This window comes from Corvus kubaryi, unplaced genomic scaffold (assembly GCF_017639235.1).
Source record: "Corvus kubaryi isolate FWS band 111438036 unplaced genomic scaffold, C.kubaryi_AGA036_p1.0 37353, whole genome shotgun sequence".
NCBI lineage: Eukaryota > Metazoa > Chordata > Aves > Passeriformes > Corvidae > Corvus > Corvus kubaryi.
The window spans coordinates 5,578,093-5,597,824 of NW_024581115.1; the positions used below are offsets into that span (position 1 = coordinate 5,578,093).

At 40.5% G+C, this 19,732-nt stretch overlaps 1 protein-coding gene across 1 annotated transcript in view; it reads left to right on the plus strand.

Annotated features, from left to right (window-relative positions):
- Positions 1-19,732, plus strand: part of TBCD (tubulin folding cofactor D) — a 114,652-nt gene that overhangs the window by 63,890 nt on the left and 31,030 nt on the right. Inside the window, exons 18-27 of the mRNA XM_042032715.1 lie at positions 769-854; positions 3,187-3,267; positions 4,007-4,080; positions 4,951-5,068; positions 5,910-5,970; positions 7,387-7,409; positions 14,273-14,304; positions 16,346-16,408; positions 16,835-16,911; positions 19,103-19,184. Coding sequence (XP_041888649.1) covers positions 769-854; positions 3,187-3,267; positions 4,007-4,080; positions 4,951-5,068; positions 5,910-5,970; positions 7,387-7,409; positions 14,273-14,304; positions 16,346-16,408; positions 16,835-16,911; positions 19,103-19,184 — 697 coding nt within the window. The remainder of the gene's footprint in view (positions 1-768; positions 855-3,186; positions 3,268-4,006; positions 4,081-4,950; positions 5,069-5,909; positions 5,971-7,386; positions 7,410-14,272; positions 14,305-16,345; positions 16,409-16,834; positions 16,912-19,102; positions 19,185-19,732) is intronic.

Consider the following 19,732-nt stretch of genomic DNA (forward strand, 5'->3'; position numbering starts at 1 on the left):
GGGCCTCTGCCTTCCTTAGCAGACACCTGTCTTTCAAAACCGAGACATGCTCTGTTAAACCAGGCAGAGCCAATAAAATTCTCAATATCTGAATTGGATTGCTTACATATAGAAATGCAGATTTCTAAGTGGAAATCTCATATTTAGAAAGATGATTTGTCTTCTAGAAACAGACTGGTTTGAGCAGTGATGGCAGAAGTGGGATCCTTCAGTACAATTCAGAGTTTCAGGCTTTTCTGGGAACCAGTGTTCATTTTAAAAACAAACAAACCCCGTTTTTTAGTTCATTAATGAGTCATAAAATACAAGTGTAAGTAAAAACTCCCATGTGTTCTACACGTGATGCATCTCTTGGTGCCTAAATCTCTCATTTTGTATTTCATTAAATTCACCTTGTGCCTTCACATGAACTGGAAACATGTTTATGTTTACCTAAATCCTTCTAGAGGAATAATTTTGTGGGTACATACATAGTCATGCATTCACCAAATATGTATTTTGGTATGACTGGGAGGTGGGAAGGGAGCAATTGCATAGGTTACTGCCTGCTGCCATTTTCTTGGACTGTTTATCATTGACCCACAAGCAAAGTGAGGTATTTTGCTGTTTATATATTCAATATCCTTTATATCTCTACTACAAGTGATTTTACTATAAATTAAATTGTATTTTTTCAGTGCATGGGAGAGTAGCAGGAGATGTGTTTTCAATCATGTTGCCTATTTGGAATGTATTTTACATTTCAAAATAATAATATTTTGTTTGTAGGGCACTTTCCCCCATGGCATCGACATTCTCACTGCAGCTGATTATTTTGCTGTTGGTAACAGAGTTAACTGTTACTTGACTATAAGGTAAGTTTCCAATCATTGGTTTTCCTAAACATGAGGGACTTCTTGTACATAATGAAATACTTGTCTGATTGCCTCACCTTACTGAATATTGCTTAATACTGATGGTTTTAAGTAAATCAAAACCGTGTTTTTATTTTTGCACCAAACTGATTATTGTGTATGAGGCAGAGTGAAAAAGTGGCCATGATTTCCATGACTATGAGGAGGAAGCAGCCAAGAGGCCGTGTTTGCAGGTGGCACAAAACTGTCTAAGCTGGACAAGATGAAGAGAGCTGTAGTCAAAGGAGAGGCTGTTATGATGGCAGATAGACTCTGACGTGGGTGAAAAGGTCAAGTCATACCCATTTTAGAAAACCAGTTTGCCCAAGTTGTTGAATTTGTGGTCTGTGCATAGACCTTCAACTGGAGTGTTTGTGTGGAAAACAGCTGGAAAGCTGGCCACAGTGTGCAGCAATGTTTGAAAAACCAAACTGATCTCTGCAAAGAGCAAATGGGAAATACCCAGACTGGAGTGGTGTGGTTATAAACAAGGGGCTTGTCCTGGAATAGAGTGTCAGCTCTGGACACACAGGTGCTGAAGTCAGGGGAGTTTGGAGCCAAACTGGGGGCAGTGGGTGGCCAGAAGGAACAGAATATTGCACTTCCTTGAGAGGAAATGACGAAGAGCAAGGGCTGGTTCTGGCTTGAGTTGTCTCAGACGGAGTCTGGCCTCGAGTCCAGCCTCTGTCCAGAGCCAAGGCAGGGAGATCAGCACAGCAGCACCCACAGAGGGTGATTCAGCCCTGTTTGAGACAGGGCAGGAAATCGCCCCATGGGTCGGCTCAGGAGCCCAGCAGGTCAGAGAGGCTGGAGCAGATGGTGTCCTTGGGGAACAGAAACAGCAGACAGGTACATGATGGTTCACGCTCCACTGCCAACTTTGTGACTTCCGCTGAGATTTTTCAAGATAATTTGTGCTGGAATCCTCTGTCTTTGCCTCGACTATTTTTTAAATTAATCTGTCCACCTCCTCATTGTCCCTTTTGTGCAGAATCATTTCAGTCTGTTCATACCTTCACCTTTAACCGACTGTCAGTCCTTCTGGGGTCCCCACCCTCCTCCCACTGCCTTCCCCAGAGCTCCCACCTACGGGAGATGGGGAAATGCAGGAGCCTGGTATTTCCATGCTGCTCGAGATCCATGTGGATGGCATCCATGTGATTATGGAACCCTATTTTTTTGTACTAAGAAAATTGAAAGCATTCAAAAGTGACAAAGCACTTTTTATTTTCTCTCTTGTATAATTCTGGCTTGGACACTGATTATGTTCTTCTGACCAACAAGTTGAACCAACTGTCAAATCCCCCTCAGGGCTCAGTAGAGGGTGCTTCTGTGCCCAGTCTTGGCTCAAGTGACCAAGGTCTGGGCTGTGGATTTAAGGATTCCTGCTCTGATGAATTCCATTGGTATCAGGATGGGAACATGTGGCAGTATTTGGGTTTTCTCTTTGTTTGCTTCTGATTGCACACAGGTGTTTTAATGGAGCACTCTTGTAGCTGCAAAGTTAATCACTCATGTGAAAAGGTGAAATTAAGGTAATCCATGTGTCCCTTTGTGCCCTTTTGACACAAACATGTCCTGCTGACTGTTGGGCTTCCCCCGGTGATTTAACACTCATCAGATGTACTGAAAAAACATTTCACTTCACTTGTGTTGACCTTGGCTTTCGATAGTTGATGCTTCTGAAGATTGGAAGGCAAATGTGGCTGTGAGTTAGGTAACTGCAGGCTCCTTAGGTAATTAGTGCTGGTGTTCCCTTCCATCTCACGCCTGAACCTTGCAGCTTTCACAGCTTTTGTCACAGTTCACTTTTTGTGTGTTTGATTTTTATAAAGGACAAATTGAAAACCCATTTTCCATTTTGGACCATTGTATTTATGAAGATGTAGCACATTTCTGTAACTTAGTTTTCCTCTGTCTCCTAGTTGGTATCAGTGATGAGTTTCTCCAATCTGAAATAATTATTCAAGTTAATATAGACATCTAGATTTTCTGGAATGTAACAGTGGGATTGAATGTCAAGCTTGTTGTAGGTATAGCAGCTTTTAGAAACAATCTGAAAGTTTTACAGAAGTGATTTTAAGTTTTTTTCAAAAATTCAAAGTATTTCCCATTCTATCATTCAGTTGCATCTCATTTAGGAGAAGGCACATTTAATTAATTTTTTGGTTGGTTTAAAACCAGAGAATTTAAATCTTTGGAGCAGGTTGTGCTAAAATGCACTCAGATATTGATTCTGTGCTCTCTCTGGACTATATTTCCAATCTATATCTGCTTTTCTTTTCTTTTTCAGTGTGTATATTGCTGGCTTTCCTGAGTATACACAGCCAATGATTGATCATTTAGTTAACATGAAGATTAACCACTGGGATAGGTGAGTTCATAAAATCTAATTATTAATATCCAAGAATTGACTGTTCTGCATATTGTGCTTTTGTAGATTATTTTTGTAAATTTTACTCACACCTGGGTTTGCAGTAGCATTTGACTGAAGGAGGCTGGGCAAGCAGTAGGTGATACAATCTGTACCTCCCAAGCAGATTGTCACTTAAAGGGATTAATGAATTTTGTCTTTTGGCCATGACCTCAATCTGTTAATAGATTAATAAAACCCATTTATATGGCATATAGTGTGTGTGAGGGGTAAACACTGTCACCATACAATTATCCTAATTAAAGTAGATTTCACACATAGAGATGGTGCTTACTCACATTCAGTGTTCGTGAAGATTGAAATGTGTACATATCACACAAGGGAGATTCGATCAGTGCTGATCATAGTTTGCATCATGAGAAATAATCACAGTTTACTGCACTGTCCCTGCCAGTGCACAGAACAAGCCCTCAGGTTCCACCAGCCCCACTGGTGTTTTTCCTTGTCTCTTTGAGCTCTTTTCACTTCACTGGAAGCTGGCTGCAGGCTGGCTACATGGGTGCTCTTTGGTTTTGTTGGCTTTTTCACAGGGGGGAGCATAGGACAGACAGAGAATACTGTAATTTGGAATCTTGCCGGGGCTTTGCTTGGGGGTAGGAGTCCCTTCCTCACGTTATTGTTTTAGCACATTGATTCTCCTGAATTGCTAACCCTCAGAAATGCTTTCTTACATCTGCAGTGTTATTCGAGAACTTTCAACCAAAGCTCTGCATAACATCACTCCCCGGGCCCCTGAGTACATGGCAAATGTGGGTAGGTACCAGCTGAGCTCTGCTCAGCCAGGCCAAGCTTAGGCAGAACAAACCTACAAAGATCTAAACATGCACCGTGAGTTACTGAAAAGTAAGATTTCCTCTGCCACTTGGTACAGTGTAGCGACCCTGATGGCTTTATCCGTTTGCATGTTTTATGCAACCATTATAAATTATTGTCAGGGTGGTTTTTATCTGGGGTGTGGGCTTCAGTTACCTGGCTGCACTGGACTCTGCTGGTTCTGAGGTGAATAAATGGGTGCAGTTGTGTGGGAACAACTCCAGCAGCTACCCCTCAAATTCCCAGCTCTTGCCGAGAAGGCTTTGATGTTGTAAAGGGTGGGGGATTTGTTTTGTCTTGTCCAGTCTGACATCTGCAGGAGGATTCCTTTCTGACTGTGTGTGTAATCAGATGTTTCCTAGCATGAGCCCAGGGTCCTTTGCTCAGCCCATTGCACATCCTGAGGCTGTACTGGCAGATTTTTAATGTGGCTGAAGGCAGTGCCTGGCCCCCCGAGAATCTGCAGTGCCAGACCTTGCCTGGGCTCCTGTCGTGGTCTAGGAAGGTGACACTTAACATGGAAATAAAATTCCATGGCAGTATTTCCTGACTGCTCAGCCAGCTCAATGCCCAATAGCAATGTTATTTTATTTACTCCAGCCAGGGAGGTAGTTGGGAGTATAAAATAGCTCAGTGTGGTTTGTCAGAATTTACTTCACTAAACCTGCTTTTCATAAAGTCGCCAGGATACTTGACTTTACAGAAATGCTTTCCCAATGTTATTTCTAGGCAGGCAAAATTACATTTAGAACTGTGATCTGTCACTATGCTTTGTTTTTAAAAAAAAATTAATTATTTAATCTCTTCCAGTTTTGCCAAGACTTCTGCCTTTATCAGTGGGCTCAGATCTGCACACACGCCATGGGGCAATCCTTGCCTGTGCTGAGATCACCCATGCTCTGTGTAAACTGGCACAAGAGAATAATAGGTATTAATGGAAAATTATCTAGACTATAAATTTTCCTTTCATGTCTGGTCTATTAAAAGCTTCCTGAGTATAATTATGGAAATCTCCATCTCACTGAACTGTGTTTCCATTGAATTTTTGTTTGTTTTTATGAGTGATGCTGAGCTTTCACATTTTATTCAGTGATTTAAGACTTCAGTTTTAGATTCATCATCAGGAAAGGGAGATCATTAGCTGCCTTATTTGGAGACTTGAATGTGATCAGTTAAATATAGATTAATTCCTCTTCTCCTGTAAGTGTGATGTCTTCCTGGGTGGGGACAGTCTTTTGTCTTCATGGTTGGAGAAGTACCTCCTCAGTGTTGGAGAAAAACCTCCTTGAGCAGCTCATGGAGTTAGACTGACTGAATGCTGGTCCAGTTATATATAAAAGTATATCTGTATATTACACACACATTTGCCAGCAGTGTCCATCAGAAGAATTTGTGTTGCAGGTCAAGAAAAACAGATCGTTTTTAGCAGTAGGAAGTACTTGAAATAGATGGAAAAATCACAGAAGTGTTGGAGTCCAAAATACAGCACAGCTGAGAAGGGTTATCAGTGTATTGGCAATTACAATGTTATTAGGAAGTGACACTGATTTTTTTTTTTTTATAAGACTTTTGGAATAGTTTTCTGTATGATAAGGAAAGAATTTATGTTTTCTGATCTATTTAAAATTAAATGTTGCATATTTCTGTGGAGCATAATTTCAAAATCAAATGATTGGTTTTCTGTTGGAAAGTACAATGACATTATGGAAGAAAAATGATTTACAGCATGATTAGGGAACCTGTATTAAAAATTTTGTATACTTTTACAGCTCTGTAACATACTATTTCAGTGAAAAATCATTGGAGGGACTCAAGCAAATTCACCAAGAGGTTTGTAGCCAGCATAAATCTATTTTTAACCTGGAATGCTGTATGATTTTTAAGCAAAGATTTACAGTTAAGGCATCTGTTCTCCACCTTCCTCAACCCTGTGCCAAGGGCAAACCATGTCACAGACAGGGGTTGGGACACTCCCCAGACTCTGTGGCAGCTGCATGTCCTGGACCCTGTGTCTCATACAGTGACACTGGGGGCTGTTCTGCCTCTTGCTGAACCCCCAGCTCTGATACTGGAAATTACATTTCTGAAATGCCTCAAGGGGTTGCTTTGGTTCCTTTTCCCTTTGTCTTTGCTCCCCCTTCATCCTTCTGACTGGCCTTGGGGTGACTGTGCTCAAGGGACACCTAGTGAGCCCATTCCTTGTCCCGGCATCCATAATTTCCTGTTTATAGACCTCAAAAGTCATATTCTGCATTTCAATTGATGAATTGTCTGTATCTCCTTTTGCTCAATGAAGCCTTGTCCTGCTCAGAGCAGTTCCAAGTGCTTCTGTGGAGATAATTTTGCCTAATTTGTCCCTTTCATTTTCAGTCATCCCATGTTGTTGGGTTTTTTGTTTCATTTTGTTGTTGTTTTTTCTTCCCACTGTGGAACTGACAGCACTCTGCCATTCAGGCTCCTGCTGTTCCTGCAGGATCTGTAGGACCTTTAGTGCCAGCTCTGATGTTCTGTCAGGCTTCACCATTCACCCACCAAAGTCCCCAGGTGCCTGTTTAATTCTGGGCACAGCTCAGAGTTGCTGCCACAGGTTGAAAAAGCACCTTTGTCCTTCTTCAGCTTTCTCACGTTGAAATGCCTGAAAGCTCTGTCAGCGCATCTCTGCTCTTGCAGTGGCCTTAAGCTGTTGTGATCCAGTTTCTGTTGTTGTTTGCAGTTAATCTGCAAGGTTGCCATAAACTCCCAATTTAAAATAATCTGGGTTTTTTGGCTTTTACCACATAGAAATGTGATAAACTCTGATTTTTTTAGGATGGCTTGCTGTAAAGAAGTAAGATTTTTCAGTTGCATTTGAATCTTTTTTTTCTGCTCAGTCTGTAGCTACCAAAGTTATTTTCAGTGAACAGATAGTGCAGTCTATCATAATTCTAAAAGGGCCAATGGTGGAAAGCAAATCTATTTTAAAAATCCAAATTGGCTTCCAGGGTAATTGCAGGAGCAGCTTGAGTTTGGAATTCAGGAAATTAGTGCTTTATGAATGTGTTATATTGATTTTTTTTTTTTTTAATAAAGTTCAAATGGGTATCAAGAAGTTGTTTTAAAGAGGTTTCCCCTTTGAATTTTATTTTTAAAATTAACTGCAGGTTTGCACATCTCACAGTATATGGCATTGCATGTTAGGGGGAAAAATGAAAACACTTGGATCAAACAAACTCTAATGTTAGTGTGTGTTGCTTTTTTTCCCCCCAGCTTTGCAGTCGTCAGTTGTACAGGTAAGAAAAGAGACATAAAAACGTTATTTTTCCTCTTGGAAAATGTCAATTAAAAGGAATGAAACCAGCAGGATATGGGATGGGGGGGTTTGTTTGTACAGTTAGTGACGCCCACCCCAGTCCCTCCCAGTCCCTCACATGCTTTGTCTGCAGAGGCAGAGGGTTCAGAAGGGGCTGCAGAACTGGCCTTTAACAAATGAGCCCCAAATTTATTTCTTTATTTGTTTGTTTGTTTATTTATTTATTCATTTAAAGGAGCTTCTGTCTGAATTCCAGAATCCCTTTCTTCATCCTGTGTGATGAGCAGGACAGGAGCGTTGCAAAAGGTTCAGGGCAATTTTTCATCTCTCGTGACAAAGAAAATGCAAATGAGTTTTCACTAGGTTGTTTTTCATTTCCTATTTGTTGAAGCTTCCAGGAAATGAAGGGATATTGCTTAAGTAATTGTTAAGTAAATGTGAATTAAAACTGGTGTGTGACTTCAGAGTTTGCTCCTAAATGTAAGGAAATCAAAACTTAATGACTGTATATGCAAGTGAGAGTTTTTCCTCCTTTAACTGAGAACAGTTTTTGGTCATTTTTAGTTCACTTCTTCACACGTGACTTACCTGACAACAGTAAACCCTAAGAAGTTTTTTGTGTAATTATTAATTACAAGTTAAGGAATTTTTATGTAAGTTTTTTTTTATTTTGGAACTTTCTGAAAAAATGAGAAATTTTACTTCTTGAGGGGTCCTCCACAGTGATGTGAAACTTCCAGCCCAGAGTGAGCTTGGGCTGGAGGATGGGCTTAGTGCTGATACTGTATATTCGTGTCTTTGTGGGTGGCTCTCTTGGCTTCCATAAATTCTTTAATGTCAGGGTGGAGCTTGGGTGTAATTTGTTTTTGTTGTAATGTGCACTTCTTGCACTTAATGGTATTTATAAGATGCCTACAGAAATGTTTTCATTCTAGATAAGAGTTCTCATTCAACTCCAAGCAAGATTGATTCACTGCTGTTTGCTCTCAGCTGAGACAGAGATGTCTGCTCTAATCCATATTGTAAAATATCAGTATGCATAAAATCCTTTAAAATAGGACAAGAAAAATAAACTAGGTTATAAAAACAAACCAACAATTTGAGTGTTGCTGGGCAAGCATTTAGTGAAACAAGCCAAACTCGTTTCATGATGAGTAATTATTGCACATAATATTCCAAAGATTTCCATTCGAGAAATTGCTACTGGGAATTTTCAGTGCTAACAACATCTTGGAGGAATGTTGAAAACCTGTGTGTTTTATTTGTTTTTCAAGTTTTTAAGCTGTATTAACAAAGAGCATCTGGCCACATGTCTTAACTGTTTATTAGATATTTTCCTTTCACTTCTGGCCACTAAACAGCCTTGTCAGGGACTGAATGGATTTTAATGCTTTGATCAAGATGTTTCAAGGAATTTTTTGGCCTGTGAGAAAGGGAGAAGGAAGTAAAGTGTAAAAATGCTGGATTTTTTTTTTTTTTAATTTTTTTTCTAAAGTTGCAGTTTATAATAATTTTAAGCTGGAAATAGGGTCATGAGTTTCTTGATTGTCTCATTCTGTTGAGTCCATAAGGGCCTCATGTCAAACAAGAGAAAGCCAAAGTGCTGTAATGGAGCCATTCATAGAGCTGCTCAACCATCTTACTTTGTTTAGCAGTTCTTGCACCATCTTTAGCCTGATTTTGAAAAATGGCCATAAATTATCCTTTACACAGGACACAGTCCTGTTTTGAGTTATACTTCAGCCAGTCTCCCTTTTGAATATACTTGAAACATTCAAATTTATTTATGCTAATTGTAGAAAATCCCATCTTCTACCACATTACCTTTTTTTTTTAAACATGTAAGTATTTTTTTTGTCCTCCTGTAGAAGTCCTTTCTTGGTTTACCATAGTACAGTGAAAAAGGAGCCTGCAAGTCCAGGCACATCAGTGTGTACTTCCTGCCATTAGCCTTGATCCTGACACATCTGATGCACTGGTTTGTCTGGAGAAGCTGGTTGCTTTGAGCATTTGCATGTGCACTTCCACCTGTGGGTTGTGCAGGAGTTTCTGGGTTTCTGTGTGGGGGTTACAGCAAGGCACATGCAAAGCGTGCCCTGTAGAGCATCTGCCTCCTGTGCCTGTTTTGGGCTGTACAGGTTATAAAGTTACCAAAATTGTGCGGTATTTTAATTGTTTTCAATGGCACTTTTCTGTATAAAAACCCGAGATGGAAACTTGTGGCATCTGTTGCCTTCAGCTGTGTTACCTGGGTTAGGAAGTCACTCTGCTGGTTTAAACACAGAGTCAGTAGTCAGCCTGATTTCCACTCTGCTCCCACTGCACCAGCATGGTTAGTATCTGGGGGTTTTTTAGCAGATCTGTTTGTGTCATGCATCTGAGACCTTGGACTCCTTCTCAATACTCCCTCTCCCAATTAACAAGTGATAGGAAAGAGGAAATGGCCTTAGGTTGCACCAGGGAAGGTTTAAATTGGATGTTGGAAAAAAATACTTCACTCAAAGGTTTGTGAAGCCCTTGCACAGGTTACCCAGGGCAGTGGTGCAGTCACCAGCCCTGGAGGGATTTAAAAGATGTGTTAAAAAGGGTTTGGTTGAAAAGGTTTTAACATGTTTAATTAAGTTGGGCTCGACAGTGCTGGGTCAGTGGTTGGACTCAATGATCTTAAAGGTCTTTTCCAACCTAAATAATTCTACAATTCAATAATATGAAAAATCTTCAAGAAAACAGTATTTTAATAGTAGCTGTGTTAAGATTCTCCAAAACTGCTTCATCTGGTATGAGGTTCTTGAGCGACTGTTCAGCTGAACAGATGTTCACAATTTTTTAGCTTCCTTGTAGCCAGTTCTGAGTCTGATCCCACAAGTCTGAATGCCCAGAGTTGGTGACAAGATCAGGAACGGGTATGGAAGTGCTGGGCTTCCTGCAGGTGGTTGCAGTGCACTTTGGATTTCAGCAGAAGTTGTGTTTATTGGCCCTTGAGGGTTCCATCCGAGCTGGATGTGTCGGGATGTTCGTCAGCGACTCCCACGCCGGGCAGTGCGGTGCCGGCGACGTGCTGCACACCCAGCCTTGCTCTGAGCTCATCCCTGCAGCCTCTGGAGAGGCTGGCTGGGTGTGGAGCACGTCAGCTGTGGCAGCCCAGCAGATTTAGGAGCTTGGAGGAGCAGCCAGTGTCAGTTGAGCTGGCACCTTCCGAGTTTCGGCTTTTCCAGCAGAGTAAGGGAGCCCGCAGGTGTTGACAGGTGCTGGGCAAAAGAGAAACTTGTCTCATTTCAAAGACCTTTAAGGTTGTAACTAATCTTGATGGTTTCAGGGCAGATGTGTTTCTTGGCAGTCATCTGCCTAAAAGAGTTTTTTAGACATATGAGCTTAATCAGCGAGTAATTCCAGCCTTGCAACGAAGCTCGTCTTAACAGTTCTTCCGAGTTCAAATGTTTTATGCATCCAGTGCCTGGGTGGCTCTGTGAGATCTTGCTGTGCTGTCCTCTGAAGAGTTAGGAGGTGAAATTCTTCTGCTACAAACTGAAGTCACTGGGAAAACTTCCATAGAGCCAGGATTTCACCTGTAGCATTCGGGGGCTGGAATACAGCATGGTGTATGAATTTACAGTAGCCTAAAACTTGCTGTTTCTCCTGTTAGTGTGGTTTATTCTGTGCACCTTGAAGGCTTGGCCGTGTCAGCTTTGTTAATCTGTTCAACTGTGCTCAGGGGTTTCTTTGTCCCCTCTGTGTACCCTCTGATAAAGCCATTCTGTACCTCCAAAACCCAGGGAATATGCAACTTGGACCTTTTAAGATACCTCAGTTCTCTTTGGGGCAAAGAGTTCCCAAGGAAAATCCTTGGTTGCTGTTCATATGTAGGTGAAATGTGTGTTCTCAGCTTCCCAAAAATCCAGTATTTGCCTGAATCTCTTCAGCTATTCCAGTACTTTCAGCTTCAGATTTGGATGCCTGTGAAAACTTAGATGCTTTTCAATTCTAAACGGCTTCAGCTACTGTTATTTTTATTATCCTAAAGAGGAATTCTGGCTTTCGGACAAAAAGCAGGCTTTAAATAATTAAAAAAAATAAATCCACAAAAGTACTTTGAACTTCTTTATGCCCTGAGAACAGCACTGTCACTGGTTCTGATTCAAGCCAACATAATTATAAAATAGATACTGTCATTCTTAGGTCAGTAATGTTAATTCGTCAGTTCTGCAAGGGATTATATATTTTATTTTCCACACATAAATTGTGACTCATCCCAGGACGTTTCTAGGAGAAGCATTGCTGTGGAACTGCACAGAGGAAGGAATGCTTAGGAGCTTGTGGAACCTGGGCACTGCATCAGTCAATTTGCAAATTGAATTAATAATTAAAGCTTGAAACAGGTACATCTAATAATGTGATGCAACTTGTGGATGTGTCTTTGGAATAAAAAAGAAAAGAATACTGACTGTACAGCAAAATTCAGAATCTCTGAATTAGGTAGATCCGTATCTTTTTAATTTAGTGAAATACTGGGGAGCGAGATAAAGTTAATAGAAAGATGCTCATCGTGTTTGACAAACTAAGCACTGACTGAGGAAAGATCTTGGATTATGATAGAATTCTTGGTTCTTAAAAGTGAAATATGCATGAGTTGTGGAAAGGGGGAAAAAAAATCAGTGATATTGGTGGACATACAGTGAGTCTGGGCAAGAACCAGCTCGGGAAGCTTTGCAGAGGAGCACACACAGGTCGTGGTGCTGCCCAAGAGGGATTTGATTGGAGTTTGTGCTGTGTGGAAATGCTGCTATGCAAATCCCTGTCACCTTTCTGCATTCTTGCATGAGGACAACAATCCTCAGAGAGGCTCTAAACTCTGGAATTAAATGGAGTTGGTGAAACGCCAGAGGAAGGGATAGCACTCAAATTATTAACATCAGCATAGCTTGAAGTGGCCTGACTTCCTTCTTGGCAGTGCAAGGAAATGGAGAAGAGCAGCCTTTGTGACTCAGTTCTTGCTTTGTAGTTGGAACAGAATAGTCCATATCTGAATCCCTGCATCAGCAGACTCTGCTGCACAGCAAACACATTTGCAAGATGATTATTTTATACTCATTTGAAGTAAGGCAACAGACAAAAGGCAAGGAATGGGTGAAGGCAAAATAAAGGGGAAAAGAAGTGTGGAAGAGGAAGCAAGGCTTGCCACATCAGTCGCCTGTTTTTGCCGCTGTCTCGACTCCTTGCATCACTTTTTTTGTTTTCTAATTTAAATTTTTTAGAAGCTAAAGAGCAGACAGCATGGCAGGAAGGTGGGGTAGACAACACACAGACCTTATCAGCATGAGGATGTAGAATCTGTGCTTGCTTCCTACAATGATAAACTGAGCTGGGGATTATTAAATTAGGCCGAATATATATTGATTGTCGAAAGCAAAAGTTTCTCAATTACAGGAAGTGCTGATCTATGGCAAATGAGAATATTGTGGAGTTGGCATCTGTGCATTGCCTGAAACACCAGTGAAATTGTTGAGCAGTCAGAAACCCAGAGCATATTACAGAAGGGACCTCCTTGTGTGGAATGGAAAAACGTGTTTAAAACGTTCAGGCTTTTGAAGCTCATACAAAAGGATAAATTGGAGAACAAAGTTGTAAGAGTTGTTAGGATTGCTAAGCTTGCCTTCTGAGCACAGCTACTAATTTTATTGTGGGGAGAGAGGAGGGAAGAAAATGTTTAAAATAAACAAAAAACAACAAGCAAATAAACAAAAAAGTCTTTGTTGTTTCTCCCCTTGCTGGGAGTTTCTGCCAGAGCATGGACATGCAAACAGGTGATTAAGGGTTTGGCACACCTCAGGGAGGAAATATTCCAGCAGAAGTGAAGGGAGACAATAAGGAGTCAAGGGAGGAAATATCCAAAGGAACGGGAGGTCAAGGGTTCACAAAATAGAACAATTAAGCCACAGAGGGTGACACTGAGTGGAATACCTCAGGCATTGCCTTGGGGGTGGATATCCATACAGGCAGCAGGCAGTGCTCAGTTGGGCTGAGAAGTCTCTGACGGAGCCAGGAGAAGCCAAAGAATGGAAACAGGCCCTGCCATTTCCAGGATGCTTTTTCCTCTCCCCACTTTCTGCCCAGTTCAGACTTTCTTCTCCCAGTGTTGTTACTGGCCAGGCTCATGTTCAGACAGAGGAAGTGGGCTGAGGTCTGAGCTGGTGAGACCATCCTTGAGGAGCACACCTTTGCCTCACGAGGGTCTGAAGTAGTTTGAGCCATTTGTTTCTCTCCCTTTTCTGGTGTGTTTCTTGTGGTGATGAACACAAAATCACCTGGGAGGGGGCTTGAGCAGGAAAGGAGAAGGGTGATAAGTCTCACCAGGAGAGGAAACCAGTTAATATATGTGAAAATGGGAACTGGGAAGGGAAGTTTCTATTTAGGTTTACAGAGATGATGATTATATTTAAAAATTGCATGTAGTTGCTTTTCACTTGTGGAAATCAGAAGCTGGTAGAGACTGTATGACTGGAAAGTCCTTTGGCCATGGGCTTGGAATGTTTCTGAAGCAAGTGAAAAGAAAAGCAGAATGAACTTGACAGCCTTTTTATTTTTCACATTAAAGACTAGTAAGACTGGGAGTGCATTTTTGCAAGAAGAAAGCTTTATATTCAGGAGAGGTTTGTATTAATCACGCTGATGCAAGAAAAGTTGATTTTAAAAAGAAGCAGAGTTGATCCAATACAAAACTGCAGGTATTTTGTGCTCTGCTTTCATTCTGAAATGGTTTTGAGGGGTTTTTGCCTCACTCTAGGCAATAATCCACTCAGGTTGCCTGTGATGGGTTGTTCTCTGAAGTCTGTTTCTGCTTTGCAGGGGTTTAGGTGGAGAGCTGATGAGACCGGCTGGTGAGTACCAGAGCTGGGGTGGCACAGCAGGAGAGGTGCCCTGAGGAATTTGGCTCTTTACATGTTTCCAGCTGGTTTTGCATATGTTGTGTTGAATGTATAAGTAAAGTCTGCCCAGTAATTAAAAAAATACGAACTTTGGAGGCCAATCAGAAGATGGGTGCACCGGGGCATGGGGTGCCAATACCCTTGGAATAACTCTGTAGGAGCTGGAGGTGGTTGTGGGGTCTGTGTCCTGCTGTTGTTGCACACAGTGAAGTTTTTTCAGGGTTGAACTGTCTTCCTTCAGTGATTTAGTCAGATTCCTCTTCAGAAGAGAGAGGATCTGCACTTTTAGACAGAAGCCATCGTGGAAATAATGGTTTTATCATGACACGTGTGTGCGCAGAAGTGAAGCATAAAGACCATATAAACAACAGTTTGTGGAAAGCGTGGCATCACAGAAAAGATGGATTTTGAAGATTGTTATATACAGAACCACTGTGAAAAGGAAGGAGGGGTGTTGCAGGAAAGAGTAGGCTGGGTGGATGAGGAAATGATGCCAACTTGGTTTCCTGCTTGTGAGTTCAATGAAGGAAGTGCTACAGAGCAGATTCCAGCTTGGAAGATGTGAAGCCATCCAGACCTTGTGGGTAAAGGAGCTTCAGTACTGAGGTGGAAGAGCAAGGGGATTTCAATGAGGTTACAGCTGTATGACATGAAAATACAGGCTAGAAGAATAATTTTTTTTGTAATACGCTTTAGCTTTTAAGCAGCTGAACATGTCATGGTTTTGGAGAAGTACAAATGGCAGTATTTTGGCATGATACAAGTGTGTAGGTGGAATAAGAGAAGAATTGAAAATGTTCCACAAATTGCCTGCATGTCTAATGAAGATGATGGTCTCAACCACAATAGAGCACAAAGAAGCACAGAGAACTAAGGAGGAACGCCAAGAGACTTGGGTTTAGTCACATTGCACTTAACCTGTGAATAACTATTAGCACAGAGAAGCTGACACACTACTGAGAGGGGTTTGTGTGACATTGCCATAGTGAGGAGTGAGTTCAAGAGTAGATTTGGAGCCCAGTAAGTTGAGGATAAATGAAGATGAGCTGTGAAGAGAGCCCAGAGGAAGAGTCAAAAATCAAGTTGTGGGAGGAGAGGAAAACAAAGCGGTGGCCTTACTTTAATGTAGCACCTTTTTCTGTCCTCTCCCTCCTCTCCACCAACTCTAAAGCAGCCAGGCTGTGAGATGGAGCTGTACCAATCTGGTTTATTTGAACTGAACCCCAGGAGGTGAAAGGTAATGGTGTTCCCCAAGTGCTGAGTTTTCGTTTGAGCAATACAGTCAATCTGTTGGACATCAAATTTGCAGTGTTTACTGTGTTAATCTCCACTCCCCAAAAAAAGCCTCAAAACATGTAAAAAAAATGCAGTTCTCAAAGTGGGTTTGTAAGTGTAGAACTCAAATAAGTTCATAGATTTAAAATAAGAAGGACTTTTTTATTAAAAGGATGTCCTCATGTATGCCAAGTATCAAAGGAAATAAAGCTGCATCCAGTTTCATAGCTCCAGGCTCTGTGCAGTGAACAAATGCCACTCCTTGGAGGTTCAAAAACAACGTGAATAAGAAGTAGGAAAACCTGTCAAATATATTTGAATAGTTTTTAGTGGCTGCAGTATTATCCTTGCCTCAGTTGGTTTACTATCACTGATGCTACACTGCCATTTCCAGGCTGTATAGTTAAAAAAAGGTGGCTGATGTGTACGTGCACACCTTGAATGGCAGAGGGGGAAAACATCCCACCAAACAAGGGATTTGCATGAATGATGGGACTAACTCATGTCAGAGGACAGTTACTGCATCATAGTGATTTTGGTACAAGTGTAATATTCTTTCCGTTTTTAATTTCCCTTATTTTGAACATCTATTTGCAAATATTTTTCTATTCTTTAAAATGAATGCTAATGTAACTTCCTGTGGTTGTGTCTTCAAAATTGCTACAATTTCTCTTTCTTGGGGGGTATTTATCCTGTTATCAAACTTATTTTCTTGCAGTCTGCAGTTTAATTGAAAAGTTGTCGCTGTCAAAAATGCCATTTAGAGGAGATCCAATAATCGGTATGTCCTGTTTTAAATAACCTTCCATGATTGTAGAAACTATTCATTAAACTAAAGCATTAAAAAATTGTGTTTTTCAAAGAAGCAAAATTAATGGGGTTGGGTGGCCTAGCGCATTAAGAAATATGAAAAAGATGTACAAATACTGCAGCAGATGCTGATGCAATTTGAATATTTGGTTTTTAGCTGTTGACAAGAAATAGAATTTTGTGCAGTATTCAGCATCACCAGGCATGGGGTGTTCACTGTGGGCATGGCAATCCAATCTGGGGTAGCTGTACTGAGAGTCACAGCCTTGTTTAGTTTGGAAAACCAAGGACGTGGGTCGATCTGTATAATTGCTGGTCTGTGGAAAAATTAAATGGAGAATGTTGAAGTTCAGAAAGTAAGAAAAGTTAAAGCTGTTCATGTTCCTTGCTATTCCAGGTGGTTGGCAGTGGTTAATAAATGACAGTCTAAGACATCTCACTCTTGTTTCCAGTGCTGCACGACAGCATATAAAGGTACAATAATTCCTCTTCCTTCTTGTGGTCACATTAAATACAGAATCAGAAATACTTTTGCTTTCCTTTGGTGGATTATTTTCCATGGGTTCTTACTGGTTCTTGAATACCTGTTTCTTAGATATGTGAGAAGGGGTATTTTAAAAAGTATATTTTGAATTCCTCAAGATTCCAGTGGACCTTTTTGGTGAGTACTTGACCACTTATCCCGAAGGTTGTTCTTGTCTGTACATCTGCACAGGGTGGGGAGTTGCTGATGGTGCTGGAAGCTACTCCCCAGTGGCTCTGTGGTTACATTTAGAGGATGTTTTGCTTCTGTTTTGGTGTACCTGTAAAATGTGTGGTTTCAGAGAACTTCTGTGAGAATTAAAACCACTGTGGATGATGTCCACAGGTGCTGAGGGCATTTGGTAACTCTGCCAACACTGATGGGAGTTACCAGAATTATTTGGGACAGCAAGCTTAAATTTTCCATTAAACTCTGCTGCAAATCTTTTTACTGTGCTCTCAAACTGCTCTGATTCTGAATATTAAATCCATTGATGGGTATGTCTCATGCAGTTTTATTTACGTCATCTTAACACTGCCAGTTTTTCGCCTTAATATTCCCAAGAAATCCCATGGCAGTTTGATCTCGTGCTCTTAAAGGCTCTGCTGAATTATAAAGCCCATTTGTCTGCCCTGTTAGAGCTTACAGACAATCTGAATTTAACATACTGTGCTCATCGTGTTAGGTTTTAATAATAAGATAAAAAGACATTCCGAGTATCTCGCAGCTCATCTTTTTAAATTGTCCTTGGGAGACAGAGGAGACTGGAGTGCATCCAAATCACTGAAGGAAATTAAAAGATGAAATTTGAATTCTTAGCATATTCTTTTGGGATTAGCAATTTATTCAAAGTGTCGGTATGTCTTACAACTGGAACTTCTAAACCAAAAGCTTAGAAGAATTAATTATAGGTTGTAGAGAATTTTGGCTTGTTTGATAAACATTAGTTAAAGCCAAGCAAAGCATGATTAGTAAATATCAATTCTCACTTATTTCTGCTTCTGTTTTAGAGAGAAATCATTTTAATGCTTAAGATGTTGAAAAGTAATATTTTTTTTTTCCAGACAAACAGTATTCTCTTCCAGTGTAGCTTCTTATATTTAAGGTGAAAAACATTAAATTTAGAAAGTGAAGGATGTGAGCAACCTGGTCCCAGGCGTCCCTGCCCATGGCAGAGGTTGGATAAGATGGCCTTTAAGGGTCCTTGATCTACAGCAGTTAGATAATTCTGCATATTTTGCTACTGTAATGCCTGTGGTAGTTAGAATATTGTTTAGGTGAGTGCTGGTTTTCTTTCAAGTCCTTGATTTTGCATAGAGAACTGGTCTGAGGTGTCTTTGAGGGCAGAATGAATCAGCTGAGCAGGATTTCTGTGTTACGTTTAAGATTTCTTGTACCCGGAGAACATGAGTGTTAATAAGTATTGCTGCTATTCACATGAAGTGAACAATGCAGAGCTTTTGTGTGCTTTCAAATTTATTATAATTACGGGTAACATTGTATTATTAGCTGAAAAGTATAATTCAGCCATAAATTTTATGAGAAAACCTATTATGTGCTTTTTGAAAGAGCAGCTGAGTTGTTTTGTGTTCTGTATCAGTAACTGAACCCACTCTAAAAGTGAGGAGGCTCAGGTGTAATACACAACCTTTGATCCTTTTCTAAACCCATTAAGATCAGGACACCAGGCCTTTGACCCTCAGTGTTGGGGCTTTTTTTGTTTATAACCTTCAGTCCGTGTTCTTTTCTGTGTTTCCTTTCTGTCACTTCCTGGGGAGAGAGGGTTTGTTTCTTGTCAATCTGGCATCAGTATATGGAAGATGAAACAATGACTTGTGTATTTTGTAATGCTCTGTCATCCTGGAGGTCTTTCATTTGAACTGAAAATGCATTTCATATATTACTGTTATTATCTTAAATGCTAATTTAGCTTACTGCTCATATTGAAGGAATAAGATTAAAATGTGTTTTTTTCCTTACATAAGTTTCCTTACTAAGCCAGTATTGGGAAGAAGTAATAAGAAAGTAAATGCCAGTATCTGAAAGTTTTTTTTTTTTTTTTTTAAAATCCACTTTCTTTTTCCTTAAAAATTCAAAGAAACATACAAGTTGAGTAAATGTATCTCTGTACCTTTGTTGCAGGAGTCTGCAGTGTCTGCACTGGCTGCACTGTGCAATGAATTTTACATCAACGAGAGGGGAGAAGCTGATCCAGCTCTGCAGGGTAATGATTCATGTTTAAAATAGAGGCACAGAATACTGGGCTGGACCAAACTTGCACTTTGGAGCTATTGTAGAGAGTGGGGAGGGACTTCAGTAGTTTTAAGGGAATTTAAAATTCTTTAGGAAAAAATAACTGACAGGTGAAAGTTGTCTGAAAAATGACAGCTGGAAGTGTAGGAAATGTCTGGGGTTTTGCTGGCTTTAGACTGGAGGTGAATAGAAGGTACCACCATAAGGAATACTAGGCAAATGTATGTTGCTTTTCTATTCCATACTGTAAAACAAAGAAACAAAGATTATGTGTTTCTAAAATCCTAAATTTTAACAAAACGAGTCTTTTTCACATCCTGTTTTGATAAACTCTGCCAGAGATCTTGGCTTGATTTACAGAATTGCTAAGGGATAAGGAAAGGATAGAACAGGACACCCAGAGTTGTTCTAAATGTGCATGTGAAAGCTCATGTGTTTGTATTTGGATCAGCAGTACAGGAGGAGGCTTAAACTTCTCTTAGGGGCATATGAATCAGCATCTTTTTTTATACTGCTTTC